This window comes from Oncorhynchus gorbuscha, linkage group LG26, assembly GCF_021184085.1.
Source record: "Oncorhynchus gorbuscha isolate QuinsamMale2020 ecotype Even-year linkage group LG26, OgorEven_v1.0, whole genome shotgun sequence".
NCBI lineage: Eukaryota > Metazoa > Chordata > Actinopteri > Salmoniformes > Salmonidae > Oncorhynchus > Oncorhynchus gorbuscha.
In genome coordinates this window covers 36371116-36394777 of record NC_060198.1, presented here as the reverse complement: position 1 = coordinate 36394777, position 23662 = coordinate 36371116, and the positions used below count along the sequence as shown (strand labels likewise).

Below are 23662 nucleotides of genomic sequence, written 5' to 3'. Positions count from 1 at the left end.
AATTATGTCCTTTTATCATATATTTCCCCAGACACCCAAAAGTACTCATTACATTTTGACAGGAAAATGGTCCAATTCACGCACTTATCAAGAGAACATCCGTGATCATTCCACCGTCTGGTTTTCTTAAGAGAATGCTGAGAGTGTGCAAAGCTGTCATCAAGGCAAAATGTGGCTACTTTGAAGAATCCAAAATAGAAAATATATTTTCAGTTGTTTAACCCTTTTTTTGGTTACTACATGATTCCATGTGGGTTATTTCATAGTTTTGATTTCTTCACGATTATTCTACAATGTAGAAAATAGTTAAAATAAAGAAAAACCCTTGAATGAGTACTGTAGGTGTGTCCAAACTTTTGACTGGTACAGTAAATATGTATATTTTTTCTCACAAACGTAGAGCACTGGGCCTTTACTAGTAGTAGCGGACAGATATACAGTGAGGGAAGAAAGTATGTGATCCCCTGCTGATTTTTTACGTTTGCCCACTGACAAAGAAATGATCAGTCTATAATTTTAATGGTAGGTTTATTTGAACAGTGAGAGACAGAATAACAAACAAAAAAATCCAGAAAAACGCATGTCAAAAATGTTATACATTTATTTGCATTTTAAAGAGGGAAATAAGTATTTGACCGCCTCTGCAAAACATGACTTAGGTCAGACGTTTCTTGTAGTTGGCCACCAGGTTTGCACACATCTCAGGAGGGATTTTGTCCCACTCCTCTTTGCAGATCTTCTCCAAGTCATTAAGGTTTCGAGGCTGACGTTTGGCAACTCAAACCTTCAGCTCCCTCCACAGATTTTCTATGGGATTAAGGTCTGGAGACTGGCTAGGTCACCTAATGTGCTTCTTCTTGAGCCACTCCTTTGTTGCCTTGGCCATGTGTTTTGGGTCATTGTCATGCTGGAATACCCATCCACGACCCATTTTCAATGCCCTGGCTGAGGGAAGGAGGTTCTCACCCAAGATTTGAAGGTACATGGCCCCGTCCATCATCCCTTTGATGCGGTGAACAACATGGTTGGTTAAGGCATATTGACTAGGGCTAGAGGCTCTACAGTGAAATACGTCAGTAATCACTAACCAGGACAATAATGGACGAGGCATATTGATATTAGAGAGAGGCATGCGTAGCCAAGTGAACATATGGGTCCAGTGAGTGGTTGGGCTGACTGGGGACACGGCGATTCAGACAGTTAGCAGGCCGATGCTAACACGCTAACAGTTAGTAGGCCGGGGCTAAACAAGCTAGCAGTTAGCAGACCGGGGCCAGCAAGCTAGCAGTTAGCAGCCGGGGTTAGCAAGCAAGCAGTTAGCAGGGGCTAGCAGTTAGCAGACCGGGGCAGGCAAGCTAGCAGTTAACAGACCAGGGTAGGCAAGCTAGCAGTTAGCAGACAGGGGCTAGCAAGTTAGCCTTTGGGGGACGTCGCGATGGGGGTAAGTCTGTTTTTGCCTCTTTGTGTTGTGACGTCGATAGACCAGTCGTGGAATTAGTAGGGTTCCAAGTAGCTCTAGGTAGCTAGCAGGCCTAACAGGTTAGCAGAATGGGCCTTCAGCGGGCGTCGCGCCTGAGGGGCCTGTTGGAATCCTCAGGCAGATTATGTCGGTACTCCAGTCGTAGAGGATCGGTGGGGTTCCGTGCCCCGTATCGGCAGGGTCCGGATATTGTAGCCCAGGAGTGGGCATCGGTAGTAGCACAGGAGCCCTGGCCGCACTAGCTTCAGGCTAATTGGTGCTTGCTCCGGGATGGAAACGCTAGCCAGGAGTGGTCACCCAGGATTGCGGTTAGCTAGTTACGAAGATCCAGATGAAAATGTTCAGAGTTTGCGGTAGGAATCCGGGGATATGGAGAGAAATCGGTCCGTTGTGCTCTGGTTTGAGTCATGTTGTTCGAACTGGCGAGAGCTTTTCGAGCTAAAGGTTAGCTGATGACCGCTAGCAATGGTTTGATAACTGATAGCTGGAAGGTAGTTAGCTGGCTAGCTACAGTTGAGGGATTCCAGATCCAAAGTAAATAGAAATACTTTAGAAAAAAGCAGATCCACGCCACATTGGGGGAGGCGGGTTGCAGGAGAGTAGTTAGAAGTTGAGGTTTAGGAAAATATTTTTAAAAGATATGTGAAGAAAAGATGTAAAAAGATATATACAAGGGACATGACAGGACAAAGACGTCTTACTGCTACGTCATCTTGGAAGTCCATGAGATGACAAGCCTATGTTCAATACAGTAATGTACATTTACATTGTGGTTTGTAAGGATGATAAATGAATACTGCATAAAAAGTGGGTGTTTTCCATGTTATTTGATCAAGAAAAATATTGAATTTGATGTGGATGTTTTGTGTCTTTTCACCTTTTCATCTTTTAATGTAAATGTTTGAATGTTCGGTTTTGTCCTTTCTGGATTCCATTAGAATGACAATCACAGCGAAAGGGACAGTGAAAAACAAGGGTAGGTTTTAAAAGAATCGAAGGACCATGAATGTAATAAGAAACCTTAGGTGCTGGCTTAAGGCCGGTTTCAACCACTACAGAATGTCCGGTTAGAACAGGGATGAGGCGGATGTCCAGGTTAAGGGGAGTTTAATGGAAGAAAATGTCCACATTCACACACACACATCTGACCACTCATGGTTCAGATAACTGAGAATCATGTCCAGTGAGAACTGACATGAATTATGTGGTTGTTCAGATGCACGCACAATTAAACATAAATAATTAAAGTGGCAGGTTAGGATAATTCGGTTACGGTTAGGAAAAGGGTTAGGGTTAACTAAAATGCAATTTCTACAAAAGCTTGACTCCTTGCCATGACTGCAAACATACCAAGATCTGATCATGAAGAGAGAGATACAGCTTTTGACAAGTTAACGTCAAAAGTCATTAAAAAAAATCATTTTAGCTAACCCCAAATCGTCTCCTAACCTTAAAGTAATTATCCTAACCTGCTGCGTAAATTCTCATAAACCGCTACGAAAAGTTAAATCTGACGTTAATTTGACAAAAGCTGGATTCCATCTAGCCATATGACCCCAATATCGGTTGAATGGACGAGCTTCGCGTAGGAGTGACACGAAACTGACGTAAGACTATGATCGTGTTCGAGAGGATCAAAACCGCAATGTACCATTGAGTTCTTATGATGCAAGGTGATTTGTAGATCCGGCAGTCAACAGCTGTCATTTTGATGCTCTCGAACACGGCCAACGATACTTCGCCATATTTGGTGGTTCGTGGAAAGGTCATAGCTAGAAGGGATGTAGCGAAGACAGTATGCTGTGGCTACAGCTTTTGTCAAATTAACGTCAAAAGTGCATATTAGCTAACCCTTAACTATATTCCTAACCTGCTATGTTAATTCTCATAACCTACGAAAAGTGAACTATGACAAAAGCTGTTTCCATCTAGTCATAACCGAGTGGAAATTTCAACCGGATGCTTCAGATTTATACATCCGGTGAAACATCTGGCTACTTGTTCTATCTGTGGCCATGTTGCACCAACGGGCTTACGGTGAAGTTATCTCAAAAATATGGTTTACACAGTTTCAAACAACACTGAGGTCGAGTTCGCAACAGGTTTGCGTCCGGCTTCTCCCTAGCCCTCGCTGTTTATTTGACGAACCGGTGCACGTGAAGGTAGATGGACTTTCTCCCCACCAGAAAGTAGAGTTGAGGTCCAAACTCAAGGACGATAAAGGGGTCATCTTCAGAGCTTCCGCTCTGGTCGCTGCAGATGCTAGCGGACAGGTGGACCTGTGTCGCTCTCCTTCTCTGGGCGGAAGCTACACGGGAGTTGAATCCATGGGCTTGTTTTGGGCCATGGTGGCCGAGACTCCACACAGCAAACTGTTTAAAAAAAATGTTTTGGGTTCAATGATGGTTGACATAGAAGTGCTACATGGGGACACAGGTGAGCTCTTGGCCACAGAGACCAACGAGAGGCGGTTCATGACGGAAGGGGTAAGGAGAATACCGTTGGGCATGAATAAAGGGAGAATACGGGGAGTCCTCTTTCTACCACCCGGTTAGTAGGCAATTCAAAATGCCCTGAAGTTGGATATTATATTTTTGTGTCTATGGGACCAGGATTAAGTTCTAAGGAAATAGAAATCCATAGATTTGTATGTACTGTATCCATACCTGTTTAACGAAAGGGTCTATATTATGATTAAAAGTGTCTGAATATTTTGTTGTGAACTCTCCTAAGAAAAGCACAAATTACAGTTTTAGAAGGCCTTTAAAGTTATTCCTTGATCACACGGACAGCGTCATTGCATTGTGCAAAATGGTACTGTGTGTGCAACAAAAGTTCAACATTCACCTTCTGCTACCATTTCTGTCAAGCCCTCTACACATTCAGTTTGATGCATACGTTCAATAAATCCAACGTATGCACCACCCAGAACGCACTGCAACTGCCTCTGCAACACAATGCTGCAAGACAAACTTCAGGTGTACCAAAATCCAATGACTCTGTCGGTATGATCAAGGCATTAGATAACAAAACCTACTTTGCATTGCATAGGTTTTATATTTTTAGGCCAGAAAGCATCTCCACCTGCAGTGAGTGACAACAGTACAGTACATTTTTGTTATTCTTTCTCCTATTCCTCTTTTATTCCCCAAACCTCACAGGGCAGGGTCCATTCCCCGGTGTACTGGATGTGTATACTCTGGGTGGAGGTATATCAGAGGTCCGGGCCAGTCTGCTGGCTAACAAAGGCTTTGTGGTTCTGGCTCTGGCCTACTATGGCTTCCAGGACCTGCCCAGAACCGTGCCCAAATACTTTGACCTGGAGTACTTTGAAGAGGCTATCACTTTCCTGAGGCAACAGCCACAGGTTAGTGGAGGAAGAAGATCAGTGCCCGTACTCATAACCCATCTGAGTATAGGAGTGCTGATCTAGGAACAGGTTCCTCATGTCCATATAATGTCCAGCACTCTTAACTCAGACACATTGTGAATATAGGCCATTTGTTCCATGAGAAGAAAATGTCACCTTGAGGTTCCTCTCACTATGCTTCAATATTTTGTTAGCTGTGGTAAATGCTACTATCTAGTGGCTTCTATTTGCTCTACACCAGGGGTTCTCCAACTTTTGGGGGGCGGGACCCCATTTGTGTTGGCAAATTCATCAGGGACCACCCAACAGAGGTGAGACCAAGTCCCAAGCAAGTCTTATCTTTCGAGTCCCAAGTAATGATGGGGAAGTCTCAAGTAAAGTTCCAAATTGAATAGCTCAGGTCAAGTCACAAGTCCCTAATTTTGGGTTTTGACTCCTTAAGTCGATGGTTAAGAGTTTTATGCCAATTTAATTCCAATTGCAATACATCATTGATATTTGACCCACATGTTTGACAAACTGCATCCCCCCCCCCACCACAAAAATATTTTGGGGGGCTGATGATGCAGAGGTGGCACCACAGGTTCCAGAGTGGTGGGGCAAATTGTTTCCCCTGGGGCTTTTCCTAATCTGGTAACCTAATCAAATTTTATGAGTCATATTCGCCGACTACAACAGGTGTGGTAGACCCTACAGTGAAATGGTTACATTTACATTACATTACATTTAAGTCATTTAGCAGACGCTCTTATCCAGAGCGACTTACAAATTGGTGCATTCACCTTATGACATCCAGTGGAACAGCCACTTTACAATAGTGCATCTAAATATTTTAAGGGGGGTGAGAAGGATTACTTTATCCTATCCTAAGTATTCCTTAAAGAGGTGGGGTTTCAGGTGTCTCCGGAAGGTGGTGATTGACTCCGCTGTCCTGGCGTCGTGAGGGAGTTTGTTCCACCATTGGGGAGCCAGAGCAGCAAACAGTTTTGACTGGGCTGAGCGGGAACTGTACTTCCTCAGTGGTAGGGAGGCGAGCAGGCCAGAGGTGGATGAACGCAGTGCCCTTATTTGGGTGTAGGGCCTGATCAGAGCCTGGAGGTACTGAGGTGCCGTTCCCCTCACAGCTCCGTAGGCAAGCACCATGGTCTTGTAGCGGATGTGAGCTTCAACTGGAAGCCAATGGAGAGAGCGGAGGAGCGGGGTGACGTGAGAGAACTTGGGAAGGTTGAACACTAGACGGGCTGCGGCGTTCTGGATGAGTTGTAGGGGTTTAATGGCACAGGCAGGGAGCCCAGCCAACAGCGAGTTGCAGTAATCCAGACGGGAGATGATAAGTGCCTGGATTAGGACCTGCACCGCTTCCTGTGTGAGGCAGGGTCGTACTCTGCGGATGTTGTAGAGCATGAACCTACAGGAACGGGCCACCGCCTTGATGTTAGTTGAGAACGACAGGGTGTTGTCCAGGATCACGCCAAGGTTCTTAGCGCTCTGGGAGGAGGACACAATGGAGTTGTCAACCGTGATGGCGAGATCATGGAACGGGCAGTCCTTCCCCGGGAGGAAGAGCAGCTCCGTCTTGCCGAAGTTCAGCTTGAGGTGGTTATCCGTCATCCACACTGATATGTCTGCCAGACATGCAGAGATGCGATTCGCCACCTGGTCATCAGAAGGGGGAAAGGAGAAGATTAATTGTGTGTCGTCAGCATAGCAATGATAGGAGAGACCATGTGAGGTTATGACAGAGCCAAGTGACTTGGTGTATAGCGAGAATAGGAGAGGGTCTAGAACAGAGCCCTGGGGGACACCAGTGGTGAGAGCGCGTGGTGAGGAGACAGATTCTCGCCACGCCACCTGGTAGGAGCGACCTGTCAGGTAGGACGCAATCCAAGCGTGGGCCGCGCCGGAGATGCCCAACTCGGAGAGGGTGGAGAGGAGGATCTGATGGTTCACAGTATCGAAGGCAGCCGATAGGTCTAGAAGGATGAGAGCAGAGGAGAGAGAGTTAGCTTTAGCGGTGCGGAGCGCCTCCGTGATACAGAGAAGAGCAGTCTCAGTTGAATGACTAGTCTTGAAACCTGACTGATTTGGATCAAGAAGGTCATTCTGAGAGAGATAGCGGGAGAGCTGACCAAGGACGGCACGTTCAAGAGTTTTGGAGAGAAAAGAAAGAAGGGATACTGGTCTGTAGTTGTTAACATCGGAGTGATCGAGTGTAGGTTTTTTCAGAAGGGGTGCAACTCTCGCTCTCTTGAAGACGGAAGGGACGTAGCCAGCGGTCAGGGATAAGTTGATGAGCGAGGTGAGGTAAGGGTAAGGGTAAGGTCTCCGGAAATGGTCTGGAGAAGAGCGGAGGGGATAGGGTCGAGCGGGCAGGTTGTTGGGCGGCCGGCCGTCACAAGACGCGAGATTTCATCTGGAGAGAGAGGGGAGAAAGAGGTCAGAGCACAGGGTAGGGCAGTGTGAGCAGAACCAGCGGTGTCGTTTGACTTAGCAAACGAGGATCGGATGTCGTCGACCTTCTTTTCAAAATGGTTGACGAAGTCATGGTTACTTACTAGGCCCTAACCAACAATGCAGTTTAAAAATATATAGATAAGAGAAGTAATTAAAGAGCAGCAGTAAAATAACACTAGAGAGACTATTTACAGGGGGTACCGATACAGAGTCAATGTGCGGGGGCACCGGTTATTTGAGATAGTATGTACTTGTAGGTAGAGTTATTAAAGTGACTATGCATAGATGACAACAGAGTAGGAGGGGATGGGGGGGCACTGTAAATAGTCTGGGTAGTCATTTGACTAGATGTTCAGGAGTCGTATGGCTCGGGGGTAGAAGCTGTTTAGAAGCCTCTTGGACCTAGACGCTCCGGTACCGCTTGCCGTGCCGTAGCAGAGAGAACAGTCTATGACTAGGGTGTCTGGAGTCTTTTACAATTTTTAGTGCCTTCCTCTGACACTGCCTGGTATAGAGGTCCTGGATGGCAGGAAGCTTGGCCCCGGTGATGTACGGGGCCGTACACACTACCCAATGTAGTGCCTTGTGGTCCGAGGCCGAGCAGTTGCCATACCAGGCAGTGAGGAAACCAGTCAGGATGGTCCAGCTGTATAACCTTTTGAGGATCTGAGGACCCATGCCAAATCTTTTAGGTTTTGTCGTGCCCTCTTCGCGACTGACTTGGTGTGCTTGGACCATGTTTGTTGGTGATGTGGGTACCTAAGGAACTTGACGCTCTCAAACTGTTCCACTGCAGCCCCATCGATGAGAATGAGTGTGTGCTTGATCCTCTTTTTCCTGTAGTCCACAATCATCTCCTTCGTCTTGATCACGTTGAGAGAGAGGTTGTTGTCCTGGCACCACACGGCCAGGTCTATGAACTCCTCGCTATAGGTTTTCTCGTCGTTGTCGGTGATCACAGTTCTCTCATCAGCAAATATAATGATGGTTTTGTAGTGCCTGGCCGTGCAGTCATGAGTGAACAGGGGGTACAAGAGGGGACTGAGCACGCACCCCTGAGAGGCCCCTGTGTTGAGGATCATAGAACTGGGGAAGGATAACAAAAAATGTCTGCAGCATTGACGTTTCCCAAGAACACAGTGGCCTCCATCATTCTTAAATGGAAGACGTTTGGAAACACCAAGAATCTTCCTAGAGCTGGCAGCTTGCCAAACTGAGCAATCTGGGGAGAAGCTAAAATATCTATACCTCATTATGTGGTATTGTGTGTGGAATTTTTTCTAAACATTTATTCGGCAATATTTCTGGAGGTGGAAATTAGATTTGAGATTTTGTCAGCATTTTTGTTTTCACTCATTTTGGTGTAGAATATACTTTTAAAGTCATAGTAACTGAGCTTCTCAGTCCTTATACATAGAAATTCCCCCGAGGAGAATCCTGGACCCTAAGGGTACTGGAGTTGGTCAAACTCTCAGTTTAATACTTTTATTCAAAATAAAACTGTCACGTTTTATTGGCCACGTACACATATTTAGCAGATGTTATTGCAGGTGTAGCGAAATGCTTGTGTTCTTATCTCCAACAGTGCAGGAGTATCTAAGAATTCACCACGTCAGTGGCACTGTGTTATCCTCAAAGCAGGTGAAGGTGTTTAGCTTGTCTGGGAGCCAGATATTGGTGTCCGTGACGTGGCTGGTTTTACAATTGTAATTGTATAGACTCTGCTACATACGTCTTGTCTGAGCTGTTGAATTGCGACTCCACTTTCTCTGTACTGACGTTTTTCCTGTTTGATTGTCTTGTGGAGGGAATAACTACACTGTTTGTATTCAATCATATTCCTAGTCATGCTAATGCTGCCATCTATCCACAGTTTGTGGTTTGGGTCAGTTTTAAGTCACCATGGGAACATCATCCCCTATACACTTCCTGATGAACTCCGTCACCGTTTCTTTGTATACGTTAATGTTATTTTCAGAGGCTACACGGACCACAGCCCAGTCCACATGATCAAAACAGTCTTGAAGCATGGATTCCTATTGGTCAGACCAGAATTGAATAGACCTTAGCACTGGTACTTCCTGTTTGAGTTTCTGCCTATAGTAAGGGAGGAGCAAAATGGAGTCGTGATTTGATTTTGCAGAAGGGAGGGTGCTGCAGGCAATCATGAAAGGGTGTGTAGCAGTGGTCTAGTGTTTTTCGAGAGCGAGTACTACAGTCAATTTGTTGATAGAAATTAAGTAGTGATTTCCTCATTTGCTTTGTTAAAATCCCCAGCTAAAATAAATGCGGCCTCAGGGTATATGGTTGCCAGTTTGCATATAGTCCAGTGTAGTTCCTTTAGGGCCGTCCTTGGTATCGGCTTGAGGCGGAATATACATGGCTGTGACTATAACCAAAGAGAGTCCTCTTGTGGGGGTAATACGGTCGGCATTTGATTGTGTAGTGTTCTAGTCGGGTGAACAAAAATATTCAACTTTCTGTATGTTATCACAATCACACAAGGAGTAGTTAATCATGAAACCTAAAACACCGCCTTTCTTCTTCGAGGAGATTTCTTTATTCTTGTCTGCGTGATGAACTGAGAACTCAGCTAGCTGTGTGAAAGGGCACAGTATATCCTGAGAGCCATGATTCAGTGAACCAGAGTATGTTACAGTCCCTGATATCTCTGGAAGGAGATCCTTGCCCTGAGCTCGTCTACTTTATTGTCCAGAGACTGAACATTAGTGAGTAATATACTCGGAAGTGGTGGATGGTGTGCTCGCCTCCTGAGTCGGACTAGACGTACACTTGGACAGTCTCTGGGATAAGTTCAATTGCCCTGGGGGGTAAGAACAAAGGCTCCAATTTGGGAAGTTGTAATTCTGGTGAGTTAGCGCTGCTCTGATATCCAAAAGTTATTTCTGGCTGTATGTAATAACACAAAAAACATTCTGGGATAATGTAAGAAATAAAACACAAAATACTGCAAAGTTGCTTAGGAGCTAGAAGCTGAGCTGCCATGTCTGTCGGCCCCATCATACTCTATCATTAACAAAATGATCCTCTTTCCTAAAACCTTGATGGTCATGACTGTCTACATTAAAGGGGAGGTTAACTTGGCCCCAGACAATCGATCTGTTAATGTTTTTTTATGCTTTAACCCCTGTGACAATAAAACATATATTTTGTTATATTGTTTTTATAGGTACAGGGTCCAGGAATAGGAATCCTGTCCATCTCGAAGAGTGGGGATCTTGCTCTGTCCATGGCCTCTTTTCTCTCTGGCATCTCAGCCACAGCCTGGATCAACGGCAGCAACGCTAATACGGTGGTGCCACTGCACTACAAAGACCTCATCATCCCTTCCATCACGCCTATTGTTGAGAACGTCACCTTCTCCCCGTCCGGCATCCTTGACATCCGAGACGCCTTACCGGACCCAGAGACTGAGTTGAACCGCGGTTCCGTGATCCCAATAGAGCGTTCCAGTTCTAGGTTCATCTTCGCCGCCTCTGAGGACGACAGGAACTGGAACAGCTGTCTCTTCGCCCAACAGGCTGCCGCCCGGCTGAGGCATCATGGGAAAGAGAACTTTGAGGTAAGGAAATAAACCTGAACACAAACATTTTGATAGCAAAAAGTTTAATCACGTACTACTAGATAAACACATGTTTTAGCCTAAACTGCCTTTACTCAATAGCAGGGGTTGAAACTGAAACTATTCTTCCAATAGTTTCGTTCTGAACAGAACCTCTATTTATTTTGTTCTGTTCAATTGTTTCGTACCAGAATAATAAAGTTAGTTTACTGAATTATATACTAGCTAGATGCTTATGGAGGATCGGCTAATATGGAGGAACTTTGAGCGTCAGAGTTGTCTCAATGACGTGATAACTGTAGTATTCTTAACTAGCCTAAACTAGCTGGCAGGCAGCCACAAAGGCAGAGACACCCTTTTGATTTGAACGAAACCTTCCATACATACAATGCCTTCAGAAAGTATTTATACCCCTTGTCTTATTCCACATTAAATGTATTTCCCCCCCACCCATTTACAGTTGGGGTAGAATTATTATTATATAATATATATTAATTATATTTTATAGATTGAACTTGAATATGACAACTTTCAGGATGAATCAAAGCATTTTTTTTAAATTAATCAATATATTTAGTGCGTAAAGACACTCCAAACAAGTTTTGGTTTTTATTCATACAAACTTTCCTAACACTAAAATGTGCCTTAAATAATGTATGTTTTAAATCTAATGGAGACAAATATACATACAGTGCATTCGGAAAGTATTCAGGCCTTATTCTAAAATGGATTCAATTTTTTCCCCCTCATCAATCTACACACTACCCCATAAGGACAAAGTAAAAACCGTTCTATTATTGAAAATGTATTTTTTTAAAATTATTACATTTACAGAAGTATTTAAACCTATTACTCAGTACTTTGAAGCACCTTTTGGCAGCGATTACAGCCTCAAGTCTTCTTGGGTATGAGGTTACAAGCTTGGCACATCTGTATTTAGGGAGTTTCTCCCATTCTTCTCTGCAGATCCTCTCAAGCTCTGCCAGGTTGGATGGGGAGTGTCACTGCACAGCTATTTTCAGGTCTCTCCAGAGATGTTCGATCGGGTTCAAGTCCGGGCTCTGGCTGTGCCACTCAAAGACTTGTCCCGAAGCCACTCTTGCGTTTTCTTGGCTGTGTGCGCTTAGGGTCGTTGTCTTGTTGGAAGGTGAACCTTCACCTCAGTCTGAGGTCCTGAGCACGCTGAAGCAGTTTTTCATCAAGGATCTCTCTGTACTTTGCTCCATTCATCTTTCCCTCGATCCTGACTAATCTCCCAGTCCATGCCGTTGAAAAACATCCCCACAGCATGATGCTGCCACGACCATGCTTCACCGTTGGGATGGCGTAAAGCTGCAGAATGCTGTGGTAGCCATGCTGCTTAAGTGTGCCTTGAATTCTAAATAAATCACTGACCGTGTCACCAGCAAAGCACTTTCACACCACCTCCATGTTTCATGGTGGGAACTACACATGCTGAGATCATCCGTTCACCTACTCTGCGTTCCACAAAGACACGGCGGTTGGAACCAAAAATCTCCAATTTGGACTCATCAGACGAAAGGACAGATTTTCACCGGTCTAATGTTCATTGCTCGTGTTTCTTGGTCCAAGCAAGTCTCCTGTTATTGGAGTCCTTTGGTAGTGTTTTCTTTGCAGCAATTCGACCATGATAGCCTGATTCACGCAGTCTCCTCTGAACAGTTGATGTTGATGTCCGTTACTTGAACTCCGAAGCATTTATTTGGGCTGCAATTTCTGAGGTTGGTAACTCCTAATGAACTTATCCTCTGCAGCAGAAGTAACTCTGGGTCTTCCTTTCCTGTGGCGGTCCTCATGAGAGCCAGTTTCCTCATAGTGCTTGATGGTTTTTGCAACTGCCCTTGAAGAAACGTTCAAAGTTCTTAATTCTCCGCATTGACTGACCTTCATATCTTAAAGTAATGATGGACTCATTTCTCTTTGCTTATTTGAGCTGTTCTTGCCATAATATGGACTCTTTTACCAAATAAGGCCCTCTTCTGTATACCACATTTACCTTGTCACAACACAACTGATTGGCTGAAACGCATTAAGAAGGATAGAAATTCCACAAATTAACTTTTAACAAGGCACACCTGTTAATTGAAATGCATTCCAGGTGACTACCTCGAAGCTGGTTGAGAGTGCCTGGAATGTGCAAAGCTGTCAAGGCAAAGGGTAGTTACTTTGAAGATTCTTAAATATAAAATATATTTAGATTTGTTTCACACTTTTGGTTACTACATGATCCCATATGTGTTATTTCATAGTATTGTTATCTTCACTATTCTACAATGTAGAAAATAGTAAAAATAAAGAAACCCTTGAATGAGTAGGTGTCCTGTGGTGGAATTATTGTAATCAAAAAGAGACTTTTAGATTTCTTCAAAACAATCAAACTTTATTATTTAATTACTGCAGTAATGGAGCTGGTCGGTAATCACCCCTGGAGGTGATCACTAGGAACTCAACTAGCTGGTTTGAGCCACAGCATTTTAAAGCAAGGCCCATCCTCCTTTAGTCTACATGACAAAGAACAGTGTGGAATGGGTCACAAGGTTAAGATTTGTATGAAAGACACTTATAATTCACAAATGACTATCTGCTGTAAAAACTGTCCTCATTGTGTAGAGACCAGGGTCTGGCCCCCCAACTCCATACTGGAGCCATCTCCCCCTGGTACCCCAGTACAGAAACATTAACTCATGCTCTGGATGCGGTATCACCCAAAGACATCGTACATCTCCTGTCAATGTTAAATCTCCCAGAGGCCCACTTTCAGTTCACAGACACAATACAGTTATAAGAACCCTCTATTCTGTTGCATAAACATCCATTTGCTGCAGATACAGCATTATAACAATCTTGCATTTTGCTCTCACAGTCCAAACTTCTGACTGGTACTGTACTATATACATATTTACAGACACAGTATATTTTTACAATAGTTATTTTGTTTGTTTTTCGACCCATCCTTCAGCTACCCTCAACCCCTCCCATTGATCTTTGTAGGGCTTCCAGTTTTTTATATTTGCCATATTATTTTTAAACACTGCTGTTTCAGAAACAGCTCGTTGTTGTGTACGTCTTAAATGCTTTTGACTGCACCTTGACTTGGCGTTGGTTGATGTTCTGTCCTCTTGTCATTTCACCACCAGGTGGTGATGTACCCCAGGGCGGGGCATTTTCTGGAAGTACCCTATATGCCCCACTGCCCGTCTGGCTTCCATTCCGCGGTTGGTCAAGTGGTGGTGTTTGGGGGAGAGGCTAAAGCCCACCATCAGGCTCAGCTGGACCTGTGGAGGAGGGTACAGGAGTTCTTCAGGAAACACCTGGAGGGGAACAACACTGGTGAAAAAGCTACGTTATAGACTAGAGGGTAAGACGAGGGTTTCTGTTAGGAACATTTGGCACCGGACAACATAACCGGGACATTTTAGAAATGTACTGGACATTCGTATGCATTCAGATTCGACTACAAAGAGAGGGGGAAAGAAACTGCCCACCTGGCGAGGCAGTGCCATCAATAAACGAGGGATAGCCTATTGGCCAAATGAGCCACATTTGAATTGTCCTTAACAGCCTATGACAAAATACAAAAACACTTCAGTGTTTTAGATGTGTAGCATAAGCAAACATGTATGGCCTATTGTTTTATTTGGTTTTACTTTACTCCTAAAACAATTGTCCACCTCACGGTTCAGCTGTCGGAGATTTGAGCACTAAATGCATCAGGGCATCGCGTGCATATGCCTATAGGCTTAGACGTCCACCGTATGATATGAATATTTTTTTTAAATACATGTAAAATAAGAAACTTATTCCTTGCCCCAGAGACGGAGAGAGGAGATATGCCAGTGGCATGCTGCGACACCTCCTTGCATTTGTCAGATGGTTACAGCGTCTGCAAGATATAGGTGTACAGAAGGAGGCTTATTCATTCATTTTCAATCAGAATATTTTTTATAAAGATACTCTTATAAACAGTATAATGATTAACTCTGGTAGGCCTAAAATTTTCTCCCTCACATGAACTTCAACTTTCAGAGTCGATTGGAGCGTTGATGCGCACTGCTTTCATTGTCCTGCAGCAGCGAGTTTAATAGGCCTAATAGCTGCACCAAACTTTAACAAAAGTTTCTAAACTTTAACAAAAGTTTCTAAACTTTAACAAAAGTTTCTAAACTTTAACAAAAGTTTCTAAACTTTAACAAAAGTTTCTAAACTTTAACAAAAGTTTCTAAACTTTAACAAAAGTTTCTAAACTTTAACAAAAGTTTCTAAACTTTAACAAAAGTTTCTAAACTTTAACAAAAGTTTCTAAACTTTATTAGGGAAATATCAAAAGTCAAGTCATTGTTTGTAGAGAAAATATGAGCAGATTATTATATTGCGGTAAACACACCATTATACAGTTATATAATTATACATTATATAATTTGGCCATTGAAAAAATAAATACAATTTAACAGAATTTAAACACACTTGTGATGCAATTACCAGCAAACGCTAGTGCCTACCGTACCCAACGAATGACAGCAATAGGCTAATAATATTTATTTTACAACAGGCCCACTTTTTAACCTATTTTAAACTAAATAAGAAGCACACACAGATCGGACTTACAATGAAAATGTCTCAACAGAATAATACAAAACACATTTGACATATTTCAAGAACTGGTTTAGATGAATAAATAGGCCTACACTAATAGCCATATACAATAATAGGGTAATGATAAAACAAATTATTATAAATAAGAAAATAAATACAAGTTCCAAAATAGCGAGTTGCACAGGAGCCTGCATTTGGACGCGCCAACGTTCTTCTAATCTTTGTCTACTACAAGATTAAAACTTGGTCACACAGAGGACATTCCTCTTGTAAGCTTTTCATTGTAGACATACTTTTCCCCCTTCTAACTTTAATTTGACTTAATAACCGACGAAGGATAGAAAAAAATATGCGAGGCACAAACATTCGCTTTGCCTAGCAGAGTTCTGCTTGGAACAAACCAAACCTAGTGTCTTAAAGGTTAGGTAAGGGTAGGAACGTCCCAAGGACCCCGGATGGCACTAACCCCCAAGCAATAATGCGAGAAGAGGACATTTACATTACATTTAAGTCATTTAGCAGACTCTCTTATCCAGAGCGACTTACAAATTGGTGCATTCACCTTATGACATCCAGTGGAGCAGTCACTTTACAATAGTGCATCTAAAACTTAAGGGGGGGGGGGGGTGAGAGGGATTACTTATCCTATCCTAGGTATTCCTTAAAGAGGTGGGGTTTCAGGTGTCTCCGGAAGGTGATGATTGACTCCGCTGTCCTGGCGTCGTGAGGGAGTTTGTTCCACCATTGGGGGGCCAGGACAGAGGACCCCACATAAGATAATTATTGTAGTAGGTGTAGGGTTGCACATTTTGGGGAATATTCAGAGGTGGAAACTTTCCGTTGGAATTAACGGAATATATGGGAATAACGGAAATATATGCAAATTGATATTAATACCATTTTAAATGTAGATGTTTTTTGCATTGATTATATTTACCTTATCATAAGTAGACATAATTGCAAATGATTAAATCCTTCCAATAGAAATTACAAAAACAATTTAGTTACAAATTGAACATTAATTAAATTAGTTGACTCTTCACATGGAATGATTTCACTGAACAACAAACGAAAGGGGACATTGAATGATCCCCAATGATCTATAGCATCTCCTAAAAATGTTTTCAACATTCATCTGTAAAATGATAGTCTACAAACTAAAGCTTTGGTTGTCTTCCTCTCATGCTTCCATGTCTTCTTCCTGGACCTCCTCAATGTCCACCACTTGAACATCCGACTCTGAGGGCTCATCTTCACAGTCACTTTCCAACCATGTTGAGGATGGCTCGTTGTCAGGCTCAAATTTGCCCAGATGGCCACCAATTTTCCAATCCTTGCATTGGTCAGCCTATTTCGTGCTTTGGTGTGTGTGTGTTCCCAAACAAGGACCAGTTGCGCTCTGAGACGGCTGATGTTGGTGGGATTTGGAGGATGATGGAGGCAACAGGGGAAAGAGCCTCAGTTCCACAAAGTCCCTTCCACCAGGTGGCTGATGAGATATGTTGGCACGACTGCCATATTGCATCTCCATCCCAAAGCCCTTGCTTGGATGTGGTTCGCCAGACTGCCAAGAACCTTGCCCTTGCCCTCATCCAGGCCAAGGTGGCGAGATACGTTAGTGATGGCACCATAGGCCTTGTTGATCTCTGCACCAGACAGGATGCTCTTGCCAGCATACTTGGGGTCCAACATGTACGCTGCGGCATGTGTGGGCTTCAGGCATAACTGCAGTTTCCTCTGCTTGGAGCAACAGTGAAGTGGGCAGGGCAGTATGGATTTGTTCTTTTACATCTGCAAGTAGTCTGAACATCAGAACATCAATCCGTGCAATGGCTACTGCTATAGGTTTCAGGAGTTTTAGGCTGATTAACAGTCTCTCCCAAAATACATCATCCAGGAGGATCCTCTTGATGGGGCTGTCCATATCGGCAGACTGCGGTATGGCCATTTCTTGGAGAGACTCCTTCCCCTCCAGGAGAATGTCAAACATGACAACACCACCACAACGGGTGTTTCATTGCAGCTTCAATGTTGTGCTACATTTACATTTACATTTAAGTCATTTAGCAGACGCTCTTATCCAGAGCGACTTACAAATTGGTGCATTCACCTTATGACATCCAGTAGAACAGTGCTCTTATTCTTCTGCTGCTCTAACTTGATGACCTTTCACATACCTAACCATTTCCTTGGCTCTCTTGTAGAGTTTCTGTTGTTTTCAGTGCCATGATGTCCCTGAGGAGCAAATTCAATGCATGAGCAGCACAGACAATGGGTGTGATGTGAGGGTAGGACTCCTCCACTTTAGAGCAAGCGGCCTTCATGTTCCCAGCATTGTCTGTCACCAGTGGAAATGCCTCCTGTGGTCCAAGGTCATTGACTGCCTTCAGCTCATCTGCAATCTAGAGACTGGTGTGTTTGTTGTCCTGTGTATCTGTGCTCTTGTAGAATACTGGATAAGGGGTGGAGATGATGTAGTTCATTATTCCTTGCCCACGAACATTCAACCACCCATCCGAGATGATTGCAATAGTCTGCTTTTTCTATGATTTCCTTGACCTTCATTTGAACTCTGTTGAACTCTGCATCCAGCAAATGAGTAGATAAAGAATGTCTGGTTGGAGGGGTGTATGCTGGGTGAAGAACATTCAGAAATCTCTTCCAATACACTTTGCCTGTGAGCATCAGAGGTGAACCAGTTGCATACACAGCTCGAGTAAGACATTCATCAGCATTTCTATGACTACGTTCCTCCATTGAGTCAAACTTCTGATTCCAGGAGGACCATGAGCTGTTGCTATCGATAAGGAGTCTGATTCATAAGTTTCACCTCAAATAGAAGTAGAGGTACTTTTGTCAGAGGTTGCTTGTTGTGAGTGCTGAGGGAACTTTATGCACTTGGCCAGATGATTCTGCATATTTGTTGCATTCTTCACATATGATTTGGCACAGTATTTGCAAATGTACAGAAGGCTGTTTAGAAGTGTGCAATATCTTGAGAATCAGTTGTACATGTGATGGAAGAATGTACTGTGCATGCAGAGAGTTGCAACTCCATTGAAATAGGGATAGTTTAACCAAAATATGCCACAAGACCTAGAATTGCCTTATGTGTATCCCACAAAAAAGTTCACTGTTATAAGCTAACTTTCTTTGATGAATTTAAGCAAAATTCCCCAAATTCCCGGGCTTAACTTCCCATGGAAAATTCCCGACCCTTTGCAACCCTAGGTATGTGTCATCTTAATTCACAAACACTAACAGATACTGAGAGAGTTTGTTATTTGTGTGAAATATTTATATTCTGGGATAGTTGTTCACTGAAATGCTATCATTAGTTGCTTATGCTATTACAATATAAATAAATGTCTTCTGCTCTCCGTTATAATGTTAGGTCAAATTCACAGGGTAAAGTAGAGGATTAGCCAATCAGTGGCTAAAGACCACCCACTTGCCTTGATTTACATATCCCTTTTATTTTGAACAAGACCATGAAATTATGAAATGGATCATGTGATACAGCGCCATTAAAGAAGTGATAAACGTTATAATGAAAAAATAAATTGGGAAATGCAATGTGTCATTATGAAATAAAATATGGTAACATTTATAGAAAAGTGACACTGAAATAAGATTTCATAATAATCCATCCAATAGTTTCCAGAAGCACATGCTCATTATTTTTCAACCAGGATTATAGTATGCAGCGAGTCTTTGACAATGACTATTATTCATTATTTAAACTTTTTAATTAAAACATTTGTGTCAATCTCTCCTCCTGTTTTTAACATTATAAGCAGATGTATCGTGCACACCAGAATTATTTACCAGCCAATAAATTTGGGGGGGATTTTGACCTAAGTCCTTGACTTTATCCTAATGAGTACTTCACAGTATGCAAATGGTCGCCACTACCGTCTATCAAATAGTAACATGCAGTTAACCTATATTTGTGTGTGAGTAAGCAATAATCATCTCTGGGGTTGGCAGCTGTCTCCTTCCAGCTTTGGCCTCCTGTTGCAATTGTTACTTGAAGTTAGATTTAGACCACAAATAACACATGACTTTTTTTAAACGCAGGTGCCTTTCTATTTTATCTGTCATTGCAAAGTTACACAGAATGTGCTCAGGAAGGGGGGGGGGTTTAGATTGTGTATCCTATGTGATTGTTCCTCAACTTTTCATGAAAAAACACATGCTCCTGTACTGTAGAGTGTAGACATACCTAGTCCTTTGATGTAAAGAAATGATGCTAGCAGAAAGTATATTCTATGTATACACAGAACACTCCACCTCAGTTAAAAAGACATGGCAAAGTGGTTCTTTAAAAGTGTTGCAGTTTGATTTACTGGTACTGTAAGGTCAGCTTTGATACTTTTAATATAGGTTTCTGTTAAACCAGCATTATGTACCCAATGTCATCAATACATTATGGACTGTATTCATGAAGGACTCTGATTATCAATCCCCAAGGGAAATGATCTCTGTGGAATATCTCAAATAACAAAAATAGATGTTAGTGTGCTACTCTATGGCTTTCTCTGGTAAAGCAGTGAAAAAAATAAGCTAAACATGGAGAGAGACTTTTCCAATGTGGTTTTCTGTGAAGAAGTAAACATCATCCTAGATGAAGTGGGTGACAGAGATCATCTGGTTGCCTGAGTCATAGCTATGCCGTCTGCTTTAGGAACAAACAATCCCTTAGCAGAGAATACAATGCATTGTCATTGCATTACGCTACTATGACATCTGGCGCTAAAATATGACCAGTGGCAAGGAGATGGCGTTCACACACAACTCACTCACTGTGCGATCAATCATCCATTGTGTTTCAAAACTCATGGAAATAACTGTAAATAAATACTATGGTAGTCATTAACCCAATCAGAGTTGAATTCTCCCTCTACTTTAGTCTGTGGCACAAATGAGTCTGACCTCAGTAAATGCTCTTCTATATCCTACTGTGGTGGTGGGTGTACCTTTCTGTCTGTGTCACTAGTGATGATCTGGTACTCCTCAGGGTGGTAGCAGACACTTCTAACCAGAGTATATCTGCTGTTTCTATTTGTTTCACTATTTCACTGTTTCACTTAGTATTTGATTATATTTGTTAAACAATTAGTCCTTTCTTCATATCAATAGCATTGTAACCAGATTTTGTTATGAATAAACATGAGCCAAGGCATGCAATGTTTGTGGTTTTTGAAAACGTTGTTTATCTGGTAGGCCCTAACACAGTGCATTGGTTTCATGCCCACTAATTACCTTCCGTAATAAAGGTATCTATAATAAAATAATTTGGTGGGTGCTTATTGTCCTATTTCATGCATGTACAAGTGTGTATTAATATTCATGTGTGAATTGGAAATGTGTATTTTTGCATATCCCAACCCTCCTTGAGACACCCTCGGAAAGTGGGGTCACGGCCAGGGTTTGCCATTATCAACGGTGACCCTATATGTACTTTGTAATGCTCATGGTTCTTTATATCCATCATTGTTGTTTATCTTTATGTCCATGGTGCTTTATCTTCTTCTCCCTCCCCTGCAGCCTCTTTCCAGGCTGAAAGAAAACAACACAAAAAGTCAATGACTGGGAGAAATGCAAACATGAATGCGTGACTGTGTTTTTCTTTCATCCGAATTAAAAATGGCACAACTGTTGTTGCCCAACTAAATCACCACCAGAGGAGTGAACAGAGGAATGTATTTGCATTTCCAGACAGCAGACGCGGCTGATAATAGAAAGCCCCTGAGTTTCTGCTGCTAAGAAATGGAATGGGAAATCCACCACTGATGATGCTCCTGCCACAATCATGAATTCCACAGTGTTGCAGCCAGGTCATGTTGGGCACAGTGATATGTAGCACTTCTTTAGAGGTTTCCGTATGCCACGTCCAGATGTCATTCTCAGAACGTGGCGAAGAGCTCAGATGAGCCACTGTTAGATATACAACATAGGTGGGTAAAGCACATATAAGGTAAAGCACTTATCAGTCCATAATGAATCGATCTAGCTATTGACTATGATAAACTTTGGAGGATGTAGTATCTTGCATAGATTGTTGGTACCGGACCTCACAAGTACGTTTTAGAATTGAATTGTAACTTAGAATAACATTACCAGAATGCACCTGGCGTATATTACCCGCAGGATTTTCCGAGCACGGTTATATGGCATACATTTGAAAGGATAGCATAAAGCAAACCCTGTATTGAGTCGATACTGCCATCTATTGGGAAACATAATACTTAACAGAAATATACCAGGTTACTAAATTATTGTATAGCCCCCTCTACTGGTGTCAATTGGCTTCAAAATGAACAGCCAGTCAAGCAGAAACAGTTTCCTATTTGCATTCCGAAGGGGACTGAGCCTGCACACATGGAATGTGATGCCGTGATCTTTTAGCCTGTTGTGGCATTTGCCAAAGAAGGTCCACATTGTTCACAGCACTGTGTTCACACCACTGGCTGGTGGTGATCATGTGATGAACTCCTCTTTGAAGTCAGTATAGTTGAAACAGTAGATTTGTGTTGTCTCTGTGCCCACAGAGAACTGGTGAACATCACCATGGGGCGCTATGGATGTCACACCTTCTCCTGCTGAACCTTCCTGCCAAAGAGAGTAGAAACCAAAGAATACACGTACAGGAAGTATTCATTGAGTAGTACAGTGGTGTATTAGAGGCTTTTAGAAGATGCACACAGTATTCCTGAAGTGAGAAAATAACTATAAAAGTGAATAGAGACCTCCATTCCAGACACTTGACTCACTTGATGTGTTTGAAGTTGGATGAGGCTCCTGAACAGAGGGAACGTGCCATCTCCTGAGCCGACAATATGTTGCCCGTCTTCATCACAGATTGTGTTCACCCCATGTAGACAAGGGGAAATGCATTCTGAGGTTTGTACTGCAGTCTTATCCAACTAAGCCAGATATTAAACTCCTCCAACTGTGTTCCTTTTTTGAAGCCACCTTGCTGAACTTCTGCTTCACTGGGCCACGGCCCATTAAGAAACTATGTCTTGAAACTGACTTTCAGGATATCTTCACTTGTGCCACAGTAGAAATAGCTGCCTTCCTCAGGGATCTGTACCAAGAAGTAACAAGTTGTTTGGGCTGCAAGACTTCCTGCAGTATGCTGAGGGAATGACGCTCTCACAAAGAGTCATACTATTCACGTGTTTAAATGTATCAGGGCTCTACAGTGCGACTTAATATCTTTGTGTGTGCCTACATTTTTCAACTTCGGTGCACACATACTCCTTGTATGAAAGGTCAGCCTAGAGCCCTGTGTATAGCCATATGTTCTGATGTTATAATTACCCAAATGCATTTCACAATTGTTTTCGGCTGCCCTGTCTGACATTGTGTGTGTGTGTGTAATCTTGTGGGGAAGATCAAGTTCCTAAATGCGGAGAGTGTCGCTACAAGAAGATCCAGATCCTTATAGGCCCATAGCTGTGACATTTCATTAGGTGTGCCAAGCCCAAATTATACAAAAATGGATCTATTTAGATATACATACTGTTCTGCCCATATGAAGATGCTGTCACTTGTGTTGGAGTATTGCAGAGTAAGGCAGTGACCACCACTGTGGGCTGAGGCCGGGCTTCCATAAATGGCTTCTCTGTTTTCTATTTTACACCCCACTATCTGGAAATTAGAGACACACACAGTTATTCAGTTAAAATGTATGATTACACCTATTAGTAACTATTATATTATATCAGAGGATCTGAGTCAAATGTCAGTATTTTTCACAAAGTTTGACACAATCTGCCATCATCGTGACTCCCAAGAGTTACCAGGTACTTGACATTGAGGGGAGAAGGCCAACCTTCCACTTAGGCTTTGTGGAGCTGCAGGTGAGCATATATTCCTCTCTTGGTAAAGTCCCATGTTCAAAGAATGATGAAGACCAGCTAATTATCTTTTATCACAGTTTATTCCCATCCATTTTTCTTTCATCTTTGCATTAGTCCATTACCTTGAAGCCCATGAAAGTGACCTGACCATGAGGCAACATACTTTCCACCTTGTGACACAGACGTTGTTGGTGTGGCCATGCATAAACTCCTGTTTCTTTTGAGGATGATATTGCAGCCCAGTGGATAGATAAGGTGCTCTCTGTTAGAGTTGACTTTTACACCAAAGA

At 42.8% G+C, this 23662-nt stretch overlaps 1 protein-coding gene across 1 annotated transcript; it reads left to right on the top strand.

The window, feature by feature from the left end:
- Window positions 1-3493: 3493 nt before the first annotated feature.
- Window positions 3494-20686, top strand: LOC124015658 (acyl-coenzyme A thioesterase 1-like). The gene is made up of 5 exons (XM_046331040.1): window positions 3494-4030; window positions 4642-4847; window positions 10495-10887; window positions 14046-14266; window positions 17706-20686. The coding sequence occupies exons 1-4, from the start codon at window positions 3496-3498 to the stop codon at window positions 14256-14258; spliced, it is 1347 nt and encodes a 448-aa protein (XP_046186996.1). The 5' UTR covers window positions 3494-3495; the 3' UTR covers window positions 14259-14266; window positions 17706-20686.
- The last annotated feature ends 2976 nt before the right edge of the window (window positions 20687-23662 follow it).

Excerpts from the sequence above, each read along its gene's own strand:
- LOC124015658 (XM_046331040.1), top strand. The coding sequence starts at position 3,496 with ATGTTGCACCAACGGGCTTACGGTGAAGTTATCTCAAAAATATGGTTT. Across the intron at positions 4,848-10,494 it reads TCCTGAGGCAACAGCCACAG|GTACAGGGTCCAGGAATAGG; the intron begins GTTAGTGGAGGA and ends TTGTTTTTATAG. Across the intron at positions 10,888-14,045 it reads ATGGGAAAGAGAACTTTGAG|GTGGTGATGTACCCCAGGGC; the intron begins GTAAGGAAATAA and ends TTTCACCACCAG.